Genomic DNA, 21232 nt, shown 5'->3' with positions numbered 1-21232 from the left:
ATTTAAAGGTCACATTGGTTAAGAAAAATGCAGTTATCACCAGCTATTCAGAACAAATATATCATCAATAAAAATTTGAAACAGAAAAGTACCACCATAACTGTTACAATTAAGTCTCTAATGAGCACTAATGTTTTCTCAATACGTGAGGAATGGTCCTGTTTTCACTCAAATCTGCATCACCCACAGCTGAAAAATGCTACCCAGCAGAACATGTCTCTGGACACAGGGCCAGCTCACACAGAACTGAGCAGCTCTTGAACAACAGTGATCCAAGACATTTATATCCACACTCCTGTACAGCCAGGAACTTGTGATCACTGCTGAACTTGGGAGGAGCTTCTGTTGGAAACCGGTGAGAAGAGACAGGGGAAGGAAAGGAACAGTCCTTTGATCTTTAACCAGCGCTAATTTTAGGCCCTTCTCTCTGACAAGGTTCAGTCAAGAGGTTTGTGAGGGCAGGGTATGAAATGAATTCTTTTTAATCTGCTTGTTAATGGATGTGCAGCGTGAGCAAGCTACAAGCAGGGATTCCTACTGCAAACATGGAATACATTTTCCCTTTTTGTCCATCAGCTGTGCAGGGAAAGTTCCACAGAATAATTCAGTTTCAGAAGGGGGAAAAAATAGCATGATGCCTTTTGTCCTTCAGTAAGTTTAAGTTTGTCTCTGGATCTTTTAGACATGATTTTTTTTGGTAAAAGCTACAGCAGTGAGGCAAACAGTCCTACTGACCTGGAAACACATATTGCATGTATCAAATTTTCTGTTGGAGATCTAGCATGGTTGCACACCAATTTTTTTCCTCAATAAGTAGTTACACTTTGTTAAAAAAAATGTTTTTTCCCCAGAAAAAGTTGCCAACCAAGACCAAACAGATATACTTCTGAATAAATGACTCTGAAAGGGACATCAGTGCCCCTGCACATTTCCTAAAATACTTTCACAGTGTGACAGTCAAATCTCATTTCAGAAAACACAGAACATTTCCTCCCTCCTTTATCAATGATTTTTTTCTTTCCCTTTTAAGCAGCAGAATTCACTGTGCTGCCAAAGTAAGATTTAATTTTAACTCTGTTTCTATTAACTTTTGTTAATAGAACTTTTGTTTTTCACTTCTCTCAGAGAAGATATGTGCTGTTTATTAAACTGCAGGCCAAACACTATTTAGAGCAATATTCCCTGTGGTATTATTTAGCTCATGAATCTCTTGAATTCATAGCTTGAAACAATCTAACCCTGAATCACAAAAGATTAATTATTTTTAAGAGATCTGTCATTATTAAATAAATTATCTCCCCCTTAGAGCAAGAAGTACTATTTTACAGTGCTACTGCACTTCTCTTGGACTCTGACTTCTGCACTAGCTGTCAGTCAAACCATGAGACCACAAAACAGGACTAATATTTGATAAATGTGAGAAAAATCATTCTGTTTGCAACAACCCAACCGTTGGCTACTCACCACAGCAATGACAGGAATAAGCACACCCAGATTCCCTGCACTGCTGGAGGCCTGGAAGAGAAAAAGGAAATTATCAAAACATCTACAAAAGCATTTCTACAATACTTGCTTTCAGACCTATTTCAAGCATCAAACATCAAACATTTCCTCCTCTCTGTGCAAATGCAAACACACATTGCCAATCCCAGCTCTGCATCCTGTAAAGGGTTGTGCATGAGGTGGCCAAGAGAGACCCCACAAAGTCCACAGGACTGAGCACACCCTGTTTCTTTTAACAAAGCTTTTCAGATGGGTCCTCATGGACTGTTCAAGGGATTTTTTTTACCCTCTAAGCACAGGGTTGTCAGTGTTTGGAAGTTAAGATATTGTGCTTTGAGCTAAAGACAGAAATTTTCATTGATACCCTGTCTACTCTGACATCCAGTAACTCCTAGAAGAACATTCACATTAAATGAGCGGCCACAAACAAGTGTCAAATGTTTACTAAAAGTTTCATTTTACTATCAAAATGTAGCCAAAAATAACAAGTCTGTAAAAAGACACCATTTTCAAAAATTTATTTAAGCAGGAGGAGCAGCTTTTTCCATTGAAATATAAGAAGCATAAGGGAAACATGTATTTCCTTTGAATTTTAAGGACTTTTTAAACTGCACACTACACAAGTGTGTTTGCTCTTGGCCAGTGTTTAAGAACTGAAAACAGTGCACACAGCACATCATCTCCCACCTCGGGCAAACAGGGATAGCACAGACATCACATCTCCTCTCTGAAGTCCTTCCTGACCTCCCATATCCCTCAACATCGGATTTAGGAGGGAGGGAACCCTCCAGCTTCCTCCTTACAAGGAGAGCCCAGGTGCAGGGACTGCTGGCCCCACAGGGAGGAGGCAAGGAAGACATGCTAACAGGGCACAGCTTTGCATGAAGTGGAACAAAGCAAAAGGAAACAATAAAAAAATAAAAGAAAGAAGAGAGGGAGAAGCAAAGCCAAATACTCTTCAGATGAAACAATAATGACACAACCCAACTAAAACACACTTCAGTTATCTTTCCTGGAGAGTCAAGATAAAGCAAAGCAAGAGATGGGTCCTAAAATATTTTTGAAGTGAATAAAATAACAGCATTCAAGACACTCTAAGGGGTAGGAACAACTAGAAAAAGTCACAATTAGCACTTCTGTTACAAAAAATGGAATGTCAGCCTCTTTATGATAATATATGGCACTGAGGACGAAGAAGATGCAATGACTTCCATCCCTGGGCATACTCAGGGGACATTAGTGTCAAATATCAGCAAAAGAAAAAAAAATGCTATTTTTCTTCCCCTCACAGAAGCCACTTTTGCATGGTTGAAAACAGAACAAATAAGTCACTGGAGCATTTTAACAGTTATGGAGCAAACTTAAGTATGCTGAGAAGCAGAGACACAGGCAAACTACTGAAATAAAAATTGCTTTGGTTGGGGAGCACAGCACATGCAGTGCTTTACCCACTTTATCTCTTCCTGAAAATGAAGTGTCCCAGGCTCCAGAATGCCTTTGGTAAGTTTTACTCTGCACTGAGAAGAGTGTTCTCTAGTGAGAACTGCTGTCAGCACCCTCACACTAAAGAAACACTGCCTCCTAGCTCAATCCATGGGAAATCCAGCACACATTTCTCCAGTTGCAGGCACCTTTAAGCTGGTGCAGCAGTTTGCCTCCCATAGTAATTCCAAAACTGCAAACAGTGGGAAAATATCCCAGAAAGGAGGAGAGTGGAAACTAATTTATAACTGTCATTTTAGAGCAATGTTTACAGTATGTTTTTCACAATTTCAGCTCACTCATCTGTGGTTAAAAGAATCCATGAAACCCGCGCAGAGGAATTTTCTACCATAGACTTCATGCAAAGCAGATTCTAGACATGTCCTAGTTCCCTTTTAAGAGAAGGGTTGGCATCCCTGATTAAATGCAGTCTGTCTTCAAGGCAAACAGACTCATGCCAGAGGGATTTACCATCCATAAAGAATTTAATACTATTTAAATGCAGCATGCACAAGGGAGGGGGGAAAAGGCTGAAAAGAAAAAAACCATATTGTTCCCCTCACTGCTAGGAAAACATGGCTATTTCAAAAGGAAGTGTTACCTCTCTGCCCTAAAAAGGAAGGAACAGCTCTCAGACTGCACCTCTGAGACAGCCTTAACTCTCCACCACACACACATTTGAATTATTAAAACATAACAGCCTATTTTTTCTGTATAAAATCACTATCAAACACTGAGTTTTTATAAGTCATCCTAAGTCAGTGCACTCAGCATTTGAACACTAAGAAGGAACATAACTGGAGGAAGGCTCTGATTTTTTGAGTAGGAAGCAGCAAAAAAGTCTTGACAAAAGAGCAGAGAATTCTGAGTGAATAAAGTAACTGCACATAAACTGCTCCTGCAGAAATTCAGTTGGCATTTAAAGACATTCCTCTTCTAAACCTTCTCATACCCTTTTCAAGGCCAGGATGTGTTAAATTTTACAAATCCCAATTGAAGACTGCATATAAACAGAACTCTACTTTAAAGCAAAACCACTCAAATATACTCTTCTGCAAGTGTTCCTACCACATAAATTATCCAAGAGACAAGTCTCATGTCTCATCTGTCTTAGGCAAGCTTTCTGAATAAACCTGCTCTCTAAATAAAGCACCTCTAAATATCAGAGATTGCTATTAAATCTATAATTTTGACTTCACTGCACTATTTTCATTATAAGCCTAGACAGAGCCTGCATAAACTTGGATGTTGGGGGAAAAAAAAAAATCAGGATGCACCCACTTCTAAGGGCAATTCCGGATGGATGAGGATGACAAATTGACTGCTTCAAGCTGAAGGTTTGCCTGGATAACTTCCTGAGGTTCCTTCCAACCCCAGTTTTCGTATGATCCTATCGCACTAACATTAGAAGTAGAATTCTGTCCCATCTAAAGACACTCATGGCCTTGGTAAGAGATGTACAGTACTCAGCATTCCATACTTCTTTTGGGAGCTCTGCCTCTGACACTCCAGTTCACCCACCCTCAGCTGAACGGTAGCTGTCCCCTGCTTTATCTGGGATACCACACACAGATCAGTCAGGTGTCTGGAAAGCATTCCAGACCTGCACTCCATGACCAGAACACATCCTCAGGCTCAGCAGAGTGTGGGTTTCTCCTGGGAGGGTGTGGGTTTGGTTATCAACCACCCAGCAGTGTGTTCAGTGGTGCCATCCCCATAAATGCACAGTTGCACACAACTAAAAACCAGTGCATTCCTGACCTTCAGTGCTGGTCCTTTTTCACTTGCTCTCTCACTGGCTCTCTTTCCTTCCAGCCCAAGCTGAACAAACAGCTCCAGCAAGTTCATGAGCAGCTCATCCACAAGGTGTTCTCCCTGGATGTTGGCAGCGATGTTGGCCAGGGCGTTGATGACGGCCAGGGAGCAGTGCCTGAGGAGAAAGGACAGTTCTGAACAAGCAATCCCTTTGTTTAATATTCTCACTGCTTTCTTCATAATACTGACAGTAACTCTTGTAATAGGGCTGCTGATATTTTTTCACTCAGGTTTTTTTCAAGGGGTTGTTTTATGTTTTTATGGACAGCACAGCACTTTATTGATAATTGAAACAGAATTGGGACTTAAGAGAAAAACTTTGTCAGTTGTGCCTCTGGAGGACATTTCATTAATGATGCCACCATGGCCAAAAGGAAAGTACTTTCCTGTAGCAGACAAAAAGCAGCCAAGGGCTGTGTTTCTGATTTGGGAAAGCTCTTGAGCTGAAGAATCAGAACCTGTATCAGTTGTTAAAGCTGAGATTGCATTGGCTGAGATGTTAAAATACACCGACAGGAACAATCCTCTCAGGTACTCACATACTGCTTTCAAAGATATCCAGACTCCCAACAGAGTCAATGATAATCTTAAATTGTAGCAGGGACAACAATGCATAACTTACATGCAAAGAATTAAATTGTTAATGGTTCACATTTAATCCCTGACAAGTACTTGGACCACAGTAATAACAAGACAGAGCACTCTCAGCTTTTCTAGGCTAAGAGATTAATTACTGTACTTACAGATAACATAAGTCATCAATGTCATTTATCAGTTACAAACACTGACTCCTTACAGAGGAAAAAGTAATCAGTACTACCTGTAGTGAAAAGCATTTTCAGGAATCTCTACATTATGAAGGGCTACTGTGTTTAAACCAATGTGTTTCTTTTTAACATCAAAGAAGAAAGAACAATACTGTTTACAACCCTATCATAAAACTTAAAAAAAGTTAAAATGCCTGATGGAGCACAAAGGATATTTGATCTGGTGTTTATACATTTAAGGGACATGGCTGAGTGTTACCTGTATCCATGATCCTTATAGTCCTTTGTGGCAGAGTAAACAACTGAGCTTGCTTTAACACTGATTTGCTGAAACAGATTCCACACCTCCTGGTAAATGTATTGCTGTAAAAAAACAAAACCAAAGCACTAAGTAAAGCTTATTGAACACAACCTCTCTAAAGAACAACCCTGTAAAATACACTAAGTGTTACCAAGTTCTTCAGACAGGTGTGTGGCCACAGTCTGAGCAATGGGTTCAGCTTCCATACAGCAAACACTGCAAGTGCATTTGTCAGTGTTTTTAATTAATAAATCTTGTAAAAGTTGAGCAAGTTCTTTAACTCTGCCTTCCTGATGGAAAACTTTTTTTCAGGCTTCTGTGTCCTGGCAATTAATTGCTTGTTCAGAGGCACAAATAACATTTGGAAAATGTCAGTTAATCTTTGTATGACTGAAGAAGACAATCTTCTATACTTTTATATGTATGGACTTACAAGACTTTGAAACTTAATTACTTATATGAAAAAAGATAGTGTGCACCTATTTGGGACATAGGTTAAGTATAAAAACTTCTTAATAACTTTTGAAAACATTGAATTTGGTTTTTATGTTCTGTTTTTTTAAAAAAAGCTTGTATTATTTTCTATGAGGACTCATTCTCTTTATAGGAACAGCATTTTACACATTATAGCTTTTCTGATGTCATAAAAACTGTACAAGTGCCTACCTGTGGTGAAGAAAAGAAAAACCTTAAGTAACTTTTGCAAATGCAGTTTCTAAAATACATTTCCTTTTAACTAAAGGAAAGGGATCATGAACTGGCAGAGTCTTGGCCAGTTCTTTCCTTACATTTCCAGTGATGACCAAGCAGCCAAGCTGATCAATGATGAGAACATCAAGATGAGAAGGTGGCTGGCAGAACTTCTGCTGTAAGATCTGCAGGATGGGTTCCATCATTTTTGGGGTGTCCCTCAGTGCCACTGCAATGTGCCCCAGAGCACGAATTGTGTGGTCAGGGATCAAATGAGCTTCCCTGTCACAAAAAAAACAAACAAAAACCCCCAACATGATATATGTAACTGTTTGACAGTTAAAAGACTTCTGAGCATGGTTACACTTCTTGTAAGAAACAGTTCATATACTAAATTTAAACATCACTAACAGCTTTAATACTGCCACTCTATACATACCAATACATTAATGTTGCTGCACAAGTTGGTTTTCAAAATAAAAAATAACAACCTCTCAAACTCACTGTTGAAGAAATCCACACTAATCCATGAACAAATTGATCTAGAAACAACAGTGAAAAGAGGTAAAAATGCCGGGCAAGATATTACAACTTGACAGTCAGACCAGTTACTATGGAATATCTCCTTGGAGGTTTCTTGGTTTGTGGGTCTCTTAAAAATGAAGGAAGTCAAATGCCACAAATGACAAGATGTATCTAGCCAAACAAGACAGCTGAAGCTTAAAGGATACAGCAGAGAGAGTATCATTCAACTGAGGACTCAAAATTGGCTAATATTCACCAAAGATTTGCTGATTCAATCAGGTAAAAATGGATCCATCTCTCTCAGTATGAAAACAGGGGCTCAGCTCTGCAAAGACTTGGTATGGGGTGATCTTGACCCCACATAAAAGCTCATTGATCTGAGACACTTAACTCTAAAATCATGCTGCCAGTACTTGTATCTTAGAATAAGCTTCAGGTCCATTGAATGAAGGAAAACTTGGTTTGATGATGACAACTTACTTATCACTCTCCTGAGAGATGTACAGACGGTTGGACAAACTGGCGAGAAATGCCTCCACAATCACAGAATCGATAGTCAAACCAGCCTTCAAACACCTGAGTAATAATGGACAGAAAAAAATAATATATCAGATAAACAGATCAGGTTTTACTACTGTAAATGCATGCCAGGTATAAGGGAAGAAAGCTTATACTGAAGTATGAGAACTGATTGCCCGAGAATGCTGCAGATGTATTTTAAATAATTAGCAGAGTTTCTACCTGTGCTTTCTCCAGCAAAAATAAAGATGGGAATATGCAATAAGGTAAATTCAGAGTCCAGTGCTTTGAAACTTTAATTCTTTGTCTCTAGTTATCAACTATTTGTTTCCTCTCCAGCCCTCTGTAGCTAATGGGAAAGTCTAAAAGAGAAGAATAATCCCTACGCTGCCCACATGAGTGTGTAACAATCCTTCTGTTACAGGAGGCTCAATGTGATAATCTAAGCAGAAAACAAAAACCCTGCTGAATATCAAAATGGTGACTAGCCTGAATTACAGATGTGGGAAGCAAAACAGTAAGACTGAATTATTATTTTACAATTAGGACACAGAAAGAACCAAGAGATGTCCAAAGGAAAACGAAGTCACACTCAAGTCACAAAGACTTTACAGCAGCACAGAGCATTGACTCAATACTTTTCTGCCAGGGAAACAGCACCTGTGCCCCAGCAGGTGCCAGGCTCTCTCTCACCTGCAGATGTTGTCGATGGCAATGTCACGCAGCTGCTCGTACATGGATGGTTGACTTTTCTTGCCAGGCATCACATTCAGAGTGGACTCTGAGTGCTCGTTGGTGACACTGATCTTGATGTCATTACCACCTACTGAGAACAGGGAGTGTGGAAATCAACACCATTTGATGGGCTCTGCAAGACGTTACTGCATTTAACTATTCCTAAATAATTATTCCTAAATTTAGTCAGTTACTACTTTACCTCCTCTGCTTTAGCATTAGGATACTGCTCCTGCATTAGCAATTCAAATTGAACATTTTTGTTTTGGAATCATAACTTGATATTAACATTTAAAAACAACAATAAAAACCTGCCAAGTGCCACGATGATCACGTGGCTGGAGCACAGGACGTGTGTAGGGAGTCTGAGGAACGTGACCTTGTTCAGCTTTGGACAGACCCAGTGGCTCCCTCCCAAATTACAAAGTAGGTTACTGAGCAGACAGAAGCAGGCTTTGTAGGAGAATGAGACACAACAGCCACAAATTGAAACAAGGGAAGTTCCAACTGGACTTGTGACTTTTTTCCCCTATGAGATAATTATGCATTGGCTCCAGCTGCAGCATCTCACTCAGGACAGAAGTGTTTGGTTTCAGCACAAGAGACAGAGCAATATCACTACTGGGATAAATGTAGTTCTACCTATAGTGTTTGCCCCTAAATGTACTTCTACCAGATTGTTATTTGCATTCCTCCTCTCCACCTCCAAAAAAAAAAAAAAGCAGAAATCCATCTCCATTTCCATCTCCAGCTTCATCACCACAAAATATCTAAAAGCATCAAAAAGTTGAAAACAATCACTTTGGAGCACAGCCTTTTTTCCTTTACCTGTGTGATACTGGCTGTGATACTTGTAGAGCTTCACGAGCACTGGGGAAGGTATCACAAGAAAGTCTCTCAAAGATGGATTGACAGAATGAACCACAACAGGGAACCTCTCACACAAACGACCTAGACCCTAAAAAGGAAAAATAAAACCAACAAAACATAGCTTTACAATAAAGCAGCACAATTTTTATCTCAACTTCAGTTCAATACAAAAAACCCCAAACAAAACAAGCTCTACAAAGTTCTGAGGGATTCAAGTTTTAATGGAAGATTTAGACATTTGAAGCCTCTAACTCTTTTAGGTTTAATTCTAGAGTGTGTCAGAGGCCAGTCAAGCCTTGCTGCTCTCTTCCTGTGTGTTTTCACAGGAATTATGTGAAATGAACTACACTCTCACAAAAAAAAAGTTACTGGACAAATTCCAATACTTAAAGAATCCTGATAATTTACTATGTGGTGGAAAACGCCACATTTTTAAGACTATGAATAAGTGTCCAATGAGAAGACATAAAAATTAGAACAACCAAGTCTTAGTTTAAAACCTCAGTGACCTGCCAGTTCCAGTATTTTAAGTGTTTATATAATGGGCTAAGAAACTAAATATTTCAGAAATTAAATACTGGTTAAAAAACCTCTCATGAATATTATTCTTTGAGAAGTAGTTGAGCTAAGAAAATTCTAAAAGCAATTCCTAGTTTCCACACCAGACCTCTAAAATCCAAATGTAGAACACACAGATGGAAATACAAATAGCAGACAAAAAGTGTCCTAGCAACCTGTAAAACTCCCCAAACACTCACTGCTACAGTAATGTCAAACACTGTAAAGACAGACCTGCAAACAGCAAATTAGCAGTGGCAAGTGAGCAATGATGACTTTGCTTGAGGTCTTTGACTGCAGCTTCTCTGATAACTTGATGCACAGGTTTTCAGCACCTTAAATGAAAAATCCAACAGAGAAATTTATCTCACCAGATTTGTTATTAGCCACACACCACCCAAGGCTTACTGGAATTTCTAAAATACTTCAGAGAATTTATAAGCTTCACTCTCCTTATACTACAATTCCTCAAAAAGATTTAGTACTGCTTCCACAAAAACAGTTTTGGAAGCAGTATCTGTACCAAAAAGCTCTGTCAAACACTATGACTGGAAGAATGACAGTACTTAAAGACGATTTTGAGTGTAGTTCACACTGGACAGAAATCAAGTATTACAAAGTCCAAAGGAAAAAAATCCTTCACGTTCAGGGGATGGATAAGATTTATACAACGAGAAAGAAAATAGAGGAAAAATGAGAAAGAGCTTCCCAGTCCTGCTAGCATCAAAGAAAAAACATTTCCTTTAAAAGAATCCCTGAGAAATATTTAAGACTTTAAAAGCAATAAATAAAACAGAAACTAGAAAATAAGCAGCTGCATATAATTCAGCAATTATACCATCTCCTCTAGATAAGGCAATAGAAAGTTTCTGTTTCCATTTCTATGAGATGTTGAACTATCCAGTCAATTAATCTTACAACCTTTTGGTGGAAGTTTTACTCTTGTATTCTAATAGCAAAAAGTATTCCCTTCATTTTATATCTTTTCAAGCACCATCTCCTCTGTAAGTATTCCTACAACTCAGAACACAACAGACAGACACTGCAGAGACCGAGGAGCATTTTTTACTTTGCTCATCTTTCACAGCCCACACCATGAGATCCACACAGGCAGCGTTGGCCTGGCAGCGCAGCTTCAGAGGGCTCAGCTCGTTGTGCAGCCGATCCACGTCGTGGAGGATCTTCTGCAGTTCTGACTGGCTGCTGTTGAACTGCTCCAGCACAAAATCATGCACCTCCTTCACAAACGAGTTGGGAAGGTCTAAAAGAGAGACAAGGAAACAACATTGTACTGGAAGGATGGAAGCGAGTGCATCGGAATAACAGCATATGTACAATTCACTGCTGCATTATAACTTTAATGATTTAATCAAATTTATTTCCTATCTAAAAGGTAAATTTCATAGCAAAGTCCACCAGTGAGCAGACAATTCAAATGTCATCTACTAAGCTTTTTAATGGTGCTCAAAATATTTTTTCTATTTCCATAGCACCTTTTTTATATGGAAACATGTCAAATACAAATTCAATACTATATGTAGAGTTTCCAGGAAATGCAAACCCCCAGTGTTCCAGCACTCAATACAAAGCAGACAATGCTTGGGATCTTAAACATAATGAAGGATAAATTAATAAAAATAGTATAAATACTATACCTTTCATGTAGTATAATGTGTCTCTCAGCATTTTAAACTGAGCAAGATAAAGGGGGTCACTGAATGCTTTGTAGTAGAGATCTGTACTAGCACCCGTCTGAAAGAGAAAAGAAGCAACCTCCTAGATTCAAAGTGAAGTATTTTCCATTACATGGATAAATAAACCTCATTGCACTCACACAATCTTTCCTCCACAATGTAAACAAGCATGTAAAACAGGTACATGAGGTAACCTCGTGACTTTTCCCCCTCTACTTGTAACAAAAGAAAAAGTACAGCCATTCTGTGCATTAAATAAGATTCAGTCACTCTTTTGATTTGAAGAGCACACGTCTGTTCTCTCCAACAGTGTAGAAAACAGGCTTAAAAAAGGGGGGGATTCAAACCTCTCATTTCATTGAGACAGCAAAGAGAGAAAGTGAAGTTGTCCCCACCCAGGCCTACAGTTCAAATACAGCAGTTCTCAAAGGAAGGCTGGAGAGCACAGCAATGTCATTTCTGCACACAGCTGAGCACACACCCCTTCAACACAGCTTCCTGCCCTGAGGGGGTGAGGTGAACTCCAGAAAATGTGGTGGAGGCTGTGACAGAACTGCACCCAGAGAAGGGGAGAACAAGGACTCACAGACCCACAGAACCAAGCAGGGCACCTCTGCAAGTAAAGGTCTGTAAACTCTAACACTTATAAACTTGTTAGGAATGACACCTAAAAGAGTAGCAGTGGTTTCCAAGCTAGAAAAAGAAAACAACCAACACATTTTATCTACATGAAAAAAAGACAGTGTTACTGCAACACAAAATAAAGATCTCAGTCTACAGTAAACCAGTTTTGGGCAACAAATGCTGTAATTTATCAGGACAAGATAACTAAAGCAAGAAGAATAACTATTTCCTCCTATGTTAGTGAAAAACATTACTCCTTCACCCCTCCCTCCATTTTTATACTGTCCAAAGCCAGATTTAAACCAGTGAACAAACTGTTCAAAAAGGAAATTAATATAACTTTGCAAAGAGAAGGCACACCTTACACAGGAAAAAGGCTAATTTTCCAAGATTTATGGCAAAAAAAAAAGAAGCATTCAGGTAATTCAAAAAGGAATTTAAAAGCATACCTCTGCAACTTCAGCTATAACTGCATCCAGGGTCTTCAGAAGAGAATCCCCAACGATCTGTTTTACCTACGGAGACAAAAATAAAACCAAAAAAGGATGTTTCCTGTTGGTGTCTCTGGAGAACACAATTTTGTCCATGCAGACAACACAAGTCACTTCACTGCAAAGTGTCAGATGAAATTAAGGCTGCAACGAGAATCTTTGAGCCTTTCTGTGCTGTTCCAAAATAGCTGGTGCAGGAAGCAGACAGGGCTGCAGGCTGCAAACAGCCACTTGCATGAATTCCCAGCACCTAAACCCTTCTAGAAAAGGGTCTCATTCTCATAGCAAAAACCAGCTATGTAAGTTACCTCAGAACAAGGGCTCTGCAAGACTCAAGCAGGAAGCAGCTGACATAAACTTATCTGATTTTCCAAATTCTTCACAGTTTATATGAGAGTTTTTAGGAATGCTATTGAAGCATGACACGAAGTGGCATAAAAATAACATTACACAAAGCTTGAGAGAGACAAAGACTGTCATTTTATTTGCAACTCTAAAAGCTTAAACTTACCCTGCACCTATTTCTAGTACAGGTATCTGGAATGCAACCTCACTGAGCCCTCACAGGGACCCAGCACGTACCATGTTCAGCAGCTGTCGGAGCATCTCCAGTGGGATGTTAAACTCTTTATTGTTGATACCATTGAAGAGAGGAGACACTGAAAAGCTGGAGCTGATTGTAGAGAAGTAATAATCAGGATCCACTGCACTCCCATCAGGAAGATATGAACCTGATCAGAAATAAATAACAGAAATACAAGTTCGAGGAGGGAAAGGCTATTAACTTTGTTTAATGGTAACATTTGGTCACTACTAAAGAGTTATTTCCAACACAGGTACAGTCTTTAACTTGCAAGCTATTCAGAGGTGCATTTCAGCTCATCTAGTGGTGAATCAAGACACAAAACTATGATGAAAAAACACATTTGTTCATTAGAATTTTACCACCACGATGGAAGAATTTATTTCAAAATGACTTGTTGTCAGAGACACTTCTGATGAGAAGCCTTCCCATGCTACTGAGATGCATTTACCTGAAAACATTTGTAAATGCCCTTTAATTCAAAAGCACAGAAATGCAAAGAACAGGTTAAGTCAAAACTGTCTTGTAAGGTTTCCCCCTATATAAGGTCAAATGAACACAAAGAACAGCTTTGATCTTAGAATAGACACCAATTCACTGCTGCAATTTGAAAGCAAAGAGAATCAAATTATTTTTTCGGATTCAAGTACTCTACTAAACAAACAACTTGCTCAGCAAACTGCTCTCAGCTCTGTTTCCACTTGAGAAATTATATCTCTGCCTTTCTGAAGTGCTCAGCTGGCTGTGCTAGAGTTATGTTCTTGTGATTAACAGGCTTTCAAGCCAGATTATTTATTGACAACAACAACAAAAAAGTCTTCAGTCATTTCTTTTCTAAACCATTAGCCTTGGCCAGAATAAAACCAAGGTCACTGCTCATCTTCTTCAGAAAGCAAGACTGTCACAAACTGTATCATCAGAAATAATACAAGGGCTACCTGTAGCTGAAATATCTGGTAGAAGTTAGTACTGAAAATAAAATCCTAATTAGAATAACAATAACACTGCTAGAGAGACAATGAAAATGATTCCTAAATTTGTACAAAGTTGTCCACTATTCACTTATAGATTTAATTAAGATTATTTTTGTTCTACCACTATAGCCTCTCTCTAACCTGCAGCTTTTTTTCTGTTTGTTTGCTTTTTTTAACTCAAACCACAAAGACCATAAGATTGAAGAAGAATAGGTTGGTTCAGCAGGGTAGACAGAAGGTCTACTTGGCAATTTAAGAATGATACTTGAATTATCTTGGAATCTCATTAAATGAATGAGGAAAACAGATGCCTCTAGAAATAGCAATGTGAAGGAAAAAGTAAAGCAATGTGGAAGAAATTAATTTAAACCAGGGCTTGAGGGAGGAGAATGGCACAGAAACAGATGAAGTCCAAACTGTTAAAAACCTCGAAGGGCCAGACAAAACCAGAGACACCAAAGCACCTCAGATGCAGAGCCAGTCCTCCACTTGATTCAGGAAAGAGTTTATTTTTAAGCCCTGCTTTGACTTAGAACTCACAGCTACAGCTCTCCCGAAACTCAGTGGTTAAGGGTTTATGTATTAATTCATAAAACTTGTTCCTGTTTCTGCCTTTTGTGACACAGTAATTAGTACACATTAGTGAACACTCTGCTTTACTGGGTCTTACACAATGACCCACATCACGCTTACTTCAAATGGAGCAGTTGTTTTGAATTTATACAATGTGCCACAAAGGCTTCAAAATTCCAGACCCTAATCCGACAATTCAGTTGCCCAGTGAAGCACAATATTAACACTTATTCCTCAAAGTTACTCAGCCTAATCTCCCAAAATATTTTTGGCCTAGTTGAATTAAGCTCTTCAGTACCAGGCACTGCCTGGCAGTAAGGGAATCATGTCTCAAAACCCTCCAGAAACAACTGAGCCTGGAAACTACTAGTGTTAATAAATATTTCCAACTGTCTTTAAACCATGAATTTTTTTCACAATCCTAGCAGGCACATGCCTGTACAATTACTGTAAGAATTCTACAGAGCAGAGAAAGGGGTCAAAAGGTTTTTGGTTTTCAATTTTCTATAAATTGCAACAAAACCCTTGTTCTTTTGCAAAATAATTTACCTTCAAAGTATTGAATTGCAGTTCCTCCAGGAGAGCTGGGAGGGGGAATTCCACGTTCAGGACTAACCTGAAACATCGCAGAAAAGCCGCATTTAAACAAATATTTACAAGACATTGATAGATCTTCCAGGGAATGGTTTGTACACTTTATAATGAAACACTGCTTTGAGCAAAACTAACAGGAACTAGATATTGCTGAGCCTATCAGCTCAATTCCAGTCAAAAATAGGAAGTTAAAAAATACTAGTTCAGTGCTTTTGACTGAAAGGAAGAGATCAGAACAATGACTCCTGGACTGTATGAAACAACATTAATAACAATCTGTGGTTTCAAAACCAGCATCTGAATGCATTTTTTCCCCAAGACAATGAACATCCACAGCTCCTGGTGAAACCAGTGAGAGCTCCTGTACCCTCAGCACTTCTGAAAACTGTAGCCAGCTTCCCAAATTTACAGTTTTACAGTACAATGCTTTTCAATGAGAATAACACAAGCAATAGGATCTGCCAATTGCTCCATGTGAAGACTTACTAGTACAGTTGTTAGTTTAATTGTCACTGACAGTTCTGTAACTCAGAAACTACAAAGTTATTTTGAAATTCAGTTGTGGAACCAAAATAAAGGTCTTTGTACTTGGTCAAACAACGTGTTTAAGGGACTCTCTGCATATCCAGGCTTAATGCTGTCTTCACTCAGATCAAGAAATAACCTCAGCACTGACTCCAGCACAGAGCAAGCCATACAAACCTGGGAGATGCTGGATACACTGCTGGCCTTTCTCTTTAGTGTTCCTTCCTGGCAAACGGTGAGCAGGGAACTGGGGAGAATTGATCTGAAGTCATTGAAGGATCGTCGGCGAATTCCTTCAAGCTCTTCTGGAACTCTCAGGGAATGTGGGGGGATTTTAGGAAAAAGCTTTGAAAGGAGAGCCTCCTCTGAATTGCTGTAGCGACCAAAGGCTCGAGAAATCCCTATCAGGCAGGGCACTGCATACTTGCATAAATATTCTGGAAAAGAAAAACACATGTAACAGCACATTAACAGTAACTTAGAACTTCCTCTTCACGGTTTTGCTGCCACTTCACTAAACTGTTTCAGCCTAAAGTGCTTTACAAAGACTGACTTGTGCACATAGAGGAAAAACCATGAACATATCACAAATTAATTCAGTTCTGCTTCTGTATTTACCAGCCAGCAACAAACACAACAGACATGTGCAAACAAAAGTGGAAAGAAAAAGCTGCTCACTTTTCAGGAGTGATCCTGATAACCAGCAAACTCGAGAGAAGTTCAGAGGACAGGAGTTACAAAGATAGTAACAATTTTATTAGTACCTTTATCATGCATTTGTGGTGTCTGGCACATTCCCAACAGGAACTGCATTACTTGCAGGATTGCATCCAAAATCTGAAGTCATCAAGAGAGACATACAAAAATATCTCTGGGTAAAGAGGTGTCATATCTTACACCAGATCACTACAACAAATGAAACCTGCATTTATTAATGTAAAGAGTTTTTTAACGCTGTGGGACTAAAAGAGCTCATTGCCCTCACTCAGCTCACAGAACTGCTCTTGTAAAGCCTGCAGTGAGCTGTGTGTACCAGCACAATGAAACTGCAGCAGTCCTGATCCAGCACCAAAGCTGGAATTCTAACTGGGCTCAGCAACTGCCACCCAAAAGTAACAGCAGACTTATGAATATCTTCCATATGCTTGACAATTAACACAAGCAAATTAATGCACCAGTACAGATGCCAAAGCAATCAGCCCCTCTGCAGGGCAGGAAGCAGCTGCTGCTCTCTCCTCCAGACATTTGTCAGGATTGCAGCGTTGGAGAACTGGGTCACACAAACAAACCCCACCTGCTCTCTGAGAGAGGCGTCCCTGTAAGCAACGTCGGATAACAACGTCACCAAGCAGAAGCTGAAGTTTTCTGCCACTGGAAGCAAACCTGCAAAGTGACAGACAGAAAAATCAGCCACTTGTTAAAGAGAACCAACACAGAAAGAGCAAATTGTATCAAAACAAGAAGATATATGCGACTCCCATGTCACTCAGTTCTGAGATAAACTGTGGAAAAATACAGTGTTGCACACAAAATTTAAAAGCACTCTAACCATCATAATTTCAGCCTGAAACACTGAAAGAAAAATCATAATAATTAAAAACTTGTCCAAGCTTTCAAGTAATTAAAAAAATATTGAATTATATAATACTATATAAAAGTGTTCTTATATTAATTTTAAGAGACACTAAGGGAGCAAGAAATGAAGTGGCTGAAATAGCAACAAAGCATCAAAGCTAAAACCAGAGTGTACAGATGTCAGATTCCACTCTCCTGCTCTAACCACTACACAGTCTTCTCCAATTTAATACAAAATATATTGAACACAGAACTATTTTGAAAGTTTAATCTGTCAAGAAGTGGTCAAACAGGAAAACAGGGAGCTATTCAACTTCCTCTTTGCTTCCAAAGAAAATGAGTTTTAAAGGCTGTCAAGCCAGGAGCTAAGAACCCAGCAGGACCTCTCACCTCCCCTTGTACCATGGCCTGAATAACCTTTGCTGTTTCTATTTCCTGGCTGGCATTTCAAAAGAAAGATCAGAAAACCCAAACATCACCTCTGCCTTTCCGTGCATTGCTTTCTTCTATCCACTGGACTTTGGGAAGACCCTTCAGAAGCCGGAGGAGGTACGGAACCACATTATCCTTGTGCTAAAGAAGAAAATATTCTATTTAAAATGGAGAAGAAAAGCTGAACCATATCATCTCAAGATGTTTTACATACATGGGAAGACTCCATTGACACACACAGAACTCACTTCTCATGATTACTCCACAGGCTTCTTGAATATTGCAAAACTGATTGCAAAACAGGCAAACAAAAAGTAACCCAATTCAGTGCCTTAAATCCAAGACTTTCATTCCAGGCAACAGTTCATTCTCTGTAAAAGTTGCAGAAGAATGTTCCAGAACCACAACATACCTACCCACAAACGATTTATTAACTGACAGCAAGGTCCCAAAATAATTTGAAGGCAGCTAGAAATTCAGAGTGCCAGTCCCACCTCATGTGATCCATCCCATGGCCTTATGCAAGTCACTTCACACACCTGTGTAATGCTCCAGCTCCCTCACCTGCACATCAAAGGACAGCACTTCCCTTCCTCATGGGGTTGGATTAACTAATACTGACTGCTAGCTTTGGAAACATCATAAAATGCTATGAAGTACAAATACTGCCTTATAAAAAATGAAAAAAGAACAACCCCAATAATAACCAAGCAAGCTGTACCATAGCACATGGACCCCCAATAATAACCAGGCAAGCTGTAGCATTGCACATGGACCCTCAACAGGAGGCAATTCAGCAAACCCCAGCAACATGGAAGATTTTAAAGTGAGGTCTAATGACTCTGGACCTAGGACTGGGTATATCCTCCCTTTCCCCTGCACGGAACAATACGATGCCCAGCACTCCAGGGAAGAGAACCAGCTTGTCCTGCCCAGCCTGGCAGACACAGAAGGGATGTTCATGTACAATGCAGCCTGTGTGCTCTGTCTGTCTGTTTATCCTGGCCAGTGCCAGGCAGGAAAGGGCCTGCTGCAAACCTGACCTTCAGGAGTGCATTGGAACATCCCTGTCGTTCAGGAGCATGTGGGGAAGAACACACGATGACACATGTGGTTTAAGTAAATCCTCCTGAATAGTCTTTCTTTTCTCTCCTTAAAGTGTGATGACCAGAAAACATGCCAGCAGTCTGGTTGTGGCAGTGCTGACTACTTTTTTTATTCTTCTATCTCACTCCTCAGTGCTGTCCTTGCTTCCTTGTGCTCTCCTGCCTGCATTCATCTCTTACCTCTGATATTTTAATTCATTTTTATGAAGAAAAATACCAACTTCTCATTCATTCAACAACTAAACTTGAACTAATCTTCAAAGATAAACAGCCCAGGTGGGGAAAATACCTGCAGGTCAGATTCAATTAGGAAGATTCCTAAAGCAATAACAGCATCCCTGCGACGTTCATCCAGCTGGAAAATCCCATGGAAATCCACTGGACACATACAGAGCAGCTTTTGTACCTGAAAAACAGTGGAGGGAAAGAACAGTGGAACAAGACAAAGTGTCAAAACAAACTGAAGTTTGAAGTGCACAGTGGTCTCTCCATCTTCTGGAAGACAATGGGCACGTTACCCTCCTTCAGTCATCAACCTTAACAAGAGCATTCAAGGGTTGGGAAAGGGTGGTGAATGACAGAACCCAGAGAGAGACAGGAAAAGCTTGAGTAGAAGTCAAACATTTCTATCACAACATGGGCTGATTTAAGGGCTTTCTTCAACACTCGATCAGAGCGTTGAAGTACGACAAAGCCTTCCTTCACTGGGCATTTCAGATGTGCAAGAAAGGTGCAGCAGGCAAATTTATCACATTTACTCAATTCCTGTAAACAAAAAACAGGTGGATGGAGCTCTGTTTACAGCTGCACCAATGCATTCTTCATATACAGCACTGAACCATTAACTGTTACCAAGCTGAGTATGACTGGCTCAAATCTTTCAGATTACAAATTAAGTTTTCAAAACTTTTATTTTCTCACTACTTAGCTAATACTTAACTCCATACTCAGCACACACACATCTAAAGAATACATCAAATCCCCCAAATACTTTGTTTTTCTATGGAACTGTTAATAAATGGAAAATGCAGCAAGCATATTGTCTTTTCATGAATTTCCTTGATGTTAATAAATACTATCTAAAGAAAACTGTCATAATAAATGTCTGACTCACCTATGTTTGAATGTCAAGTCACTTCCTATTTAGATAACTCTTTGAACACCCCACCTTGACATTTCTAAACAAAGAAAAATTTCCCTGGAGGATTACAAGAAGCTACTGGGTGCTCAGTGGAATTTATGATTCTGGTCCTTCAACTGCCAGATCTCATAATTACAAGACTAGTAAGACAACAACACAAATAAGCCTCTTGCTCAACATAAAATGCTAGAGAGGACACATGAACTTTGGAAAATGACTGCTGCTGCATGTGTTCCACATCAGGTTATACCTGCAATAACATGAGTGAGTAATTTTAGCTAGATATGAACTGTTAATATCATTTAACTCCTACTGTAATCTGTCAAACTAATAAATAAATAATTAAATAAATAAATCCCTGGATATTAGTGAATCAACAGCAAGGCTTACAAAAATTATTCACTGTTGGCTGTCACACCATTGGCACATTTCCAGAACACGAAGCAAGAAAAGAAGGCGGCAACAGCCGGCCAGGAACAAGCAGGAGAGTTTTCATCAGCACAGAGCCGTGCTTTTCAGCTATTTAGTCATGATTATTGCATGAGGCAATTCAGACGTTCTGTCACTTCTGGCTCGGGGCAGCCAACTCCCCAAACACCGGCGTGTCCATCCCTCCTCCCCCAGCACAACACACACCTGCCCGGGGCAGCGGTGCACACACACACACATCCCCTGGCTGGCTTTACCTTCAGCGGAGCTTTATCTCACCCAGGCAAATTTTACCCGTCGCCTGCATTTAACAGGACACCCGGAGCAAAGCAACCAGTCCTAATTAGGCTGAGACTAATTACGCCCACAAGACCCTGTTCCACAGACCTGGGGGAGGCGCAGCCGCTGAGGACCCGCGTTCCTTGCGAGGACACGGGGGGGCTGCGCTGACGGCGTTTTTGGGTCAGGATGGCCCACAGGAGCACCCACGGCGGGACAGATCCCACTCCCAGAACCACAGACAGCCCCGCCCGCGGGGAGCGGCACCACCCCGGAGCATCACCCGCCGCTGCTCCGACCCGCTGCCCACGGGCCACGCGGGTCCCCGCGGGTGACAGCGCCGGGGGGCGGCCCGCACAGCCCGCCCCGCACCAACACGGCACAGAAGGGCCCCGCACGGGGCCGACCCTTCCCCGCCGGCCCCTCGCGTGACGTGCAAACACAAAA

General features: G+C 40.2%; 1 protein-coding gene across 2 annotated transcripts in view; it reads right to left on the bottom strand.

Moving 5' to 3' along the window:
* Positions 1-19342, bottom strand: part of PI4KA (phosphatidylinositol 4-kinase alpha) — a 57018-nt gene extending 37676 nt beyond the window's left edge. Inside the window, exons 1-18 of one of the 2 annotated variants that reach the window (XM_027689744.1) lie at positions 19226-19342; positions 17878-17971; positions 17118-17206; positions 16588-16660; positions 16001-16260; positions 15254-15320; positions 13157-13305; positions 12533-12598; positions 11421-11517; positions 10835-11026; positions 10000-10100; positions 9166-9295; positions 8296-8428; positions 7564-7659; positions 6657-6840; positions 5827-5930; positions 4747-4915; positions 1465-1515 (exon numbers count right to left, since the gene is read on the bottom strand). In XM_027689744.1, the coding sequence (XP_027545545.1) occupies positions 1465-1515; positions 4747-4915; positions 5827-5930; positions 6657-6840; positions 7564-7659; positions 8296-8428; positions 9166-9295; positions 10000-10100; positions 10835-11026; positions 11421-11517; positions 12533-12598; positions 13157-13305; positions 15254-15320; positions 16001-16260; positions 16588-16660; positions 17118-17206; positions 17878-17971; positions 19226-19324 (2154 nt within the window). In that variant the 5' untranslated portion in view covers positions 19325-19342. The remainder of the gene's footprint in view (positions 1-1464; positions 1516-4746; positions 4916-5826; positions 5931-6656; positions 6841-7563; positions 7660-8295; positions 8429-9165; positions 9296-9999; positions 10101-10834; positions 11027-11420; positions 11518-12532; positions 12599-13156; positions 13306-15253; positions 15321-16000; positions 16261-16587; positions 16661-17117; positions 17207-17877; positions 17972-19225) is intronic. The other variant, XM_027689745.1, reaches the window with a different exon arrangement.
* Positions 19343-21232: the final 1890 nt, after the last annotated feature.

This window comes from Neopelma chrysocephalum, unplaced genomic scaffold, assembly GCF_003984885.1.
Source record: "Neopelma chrysocephalum unplaced genomic scaffold, ASM398488v2 Primary Assembly neopelma1_77, whole genome shotgun sequence".
NCBI classification, from domain to species: domain Eukaryota; kingdom Metazoa; phylum Chordata; class Aves; order Passeriformes; family Pipridae; genus Neopelma; species Neopelma chrysocephalum.
Note: the sequence above shows the minus strand (reverse complement) of the source record. Positions and strands in the feature narration are given on the sequence as shown.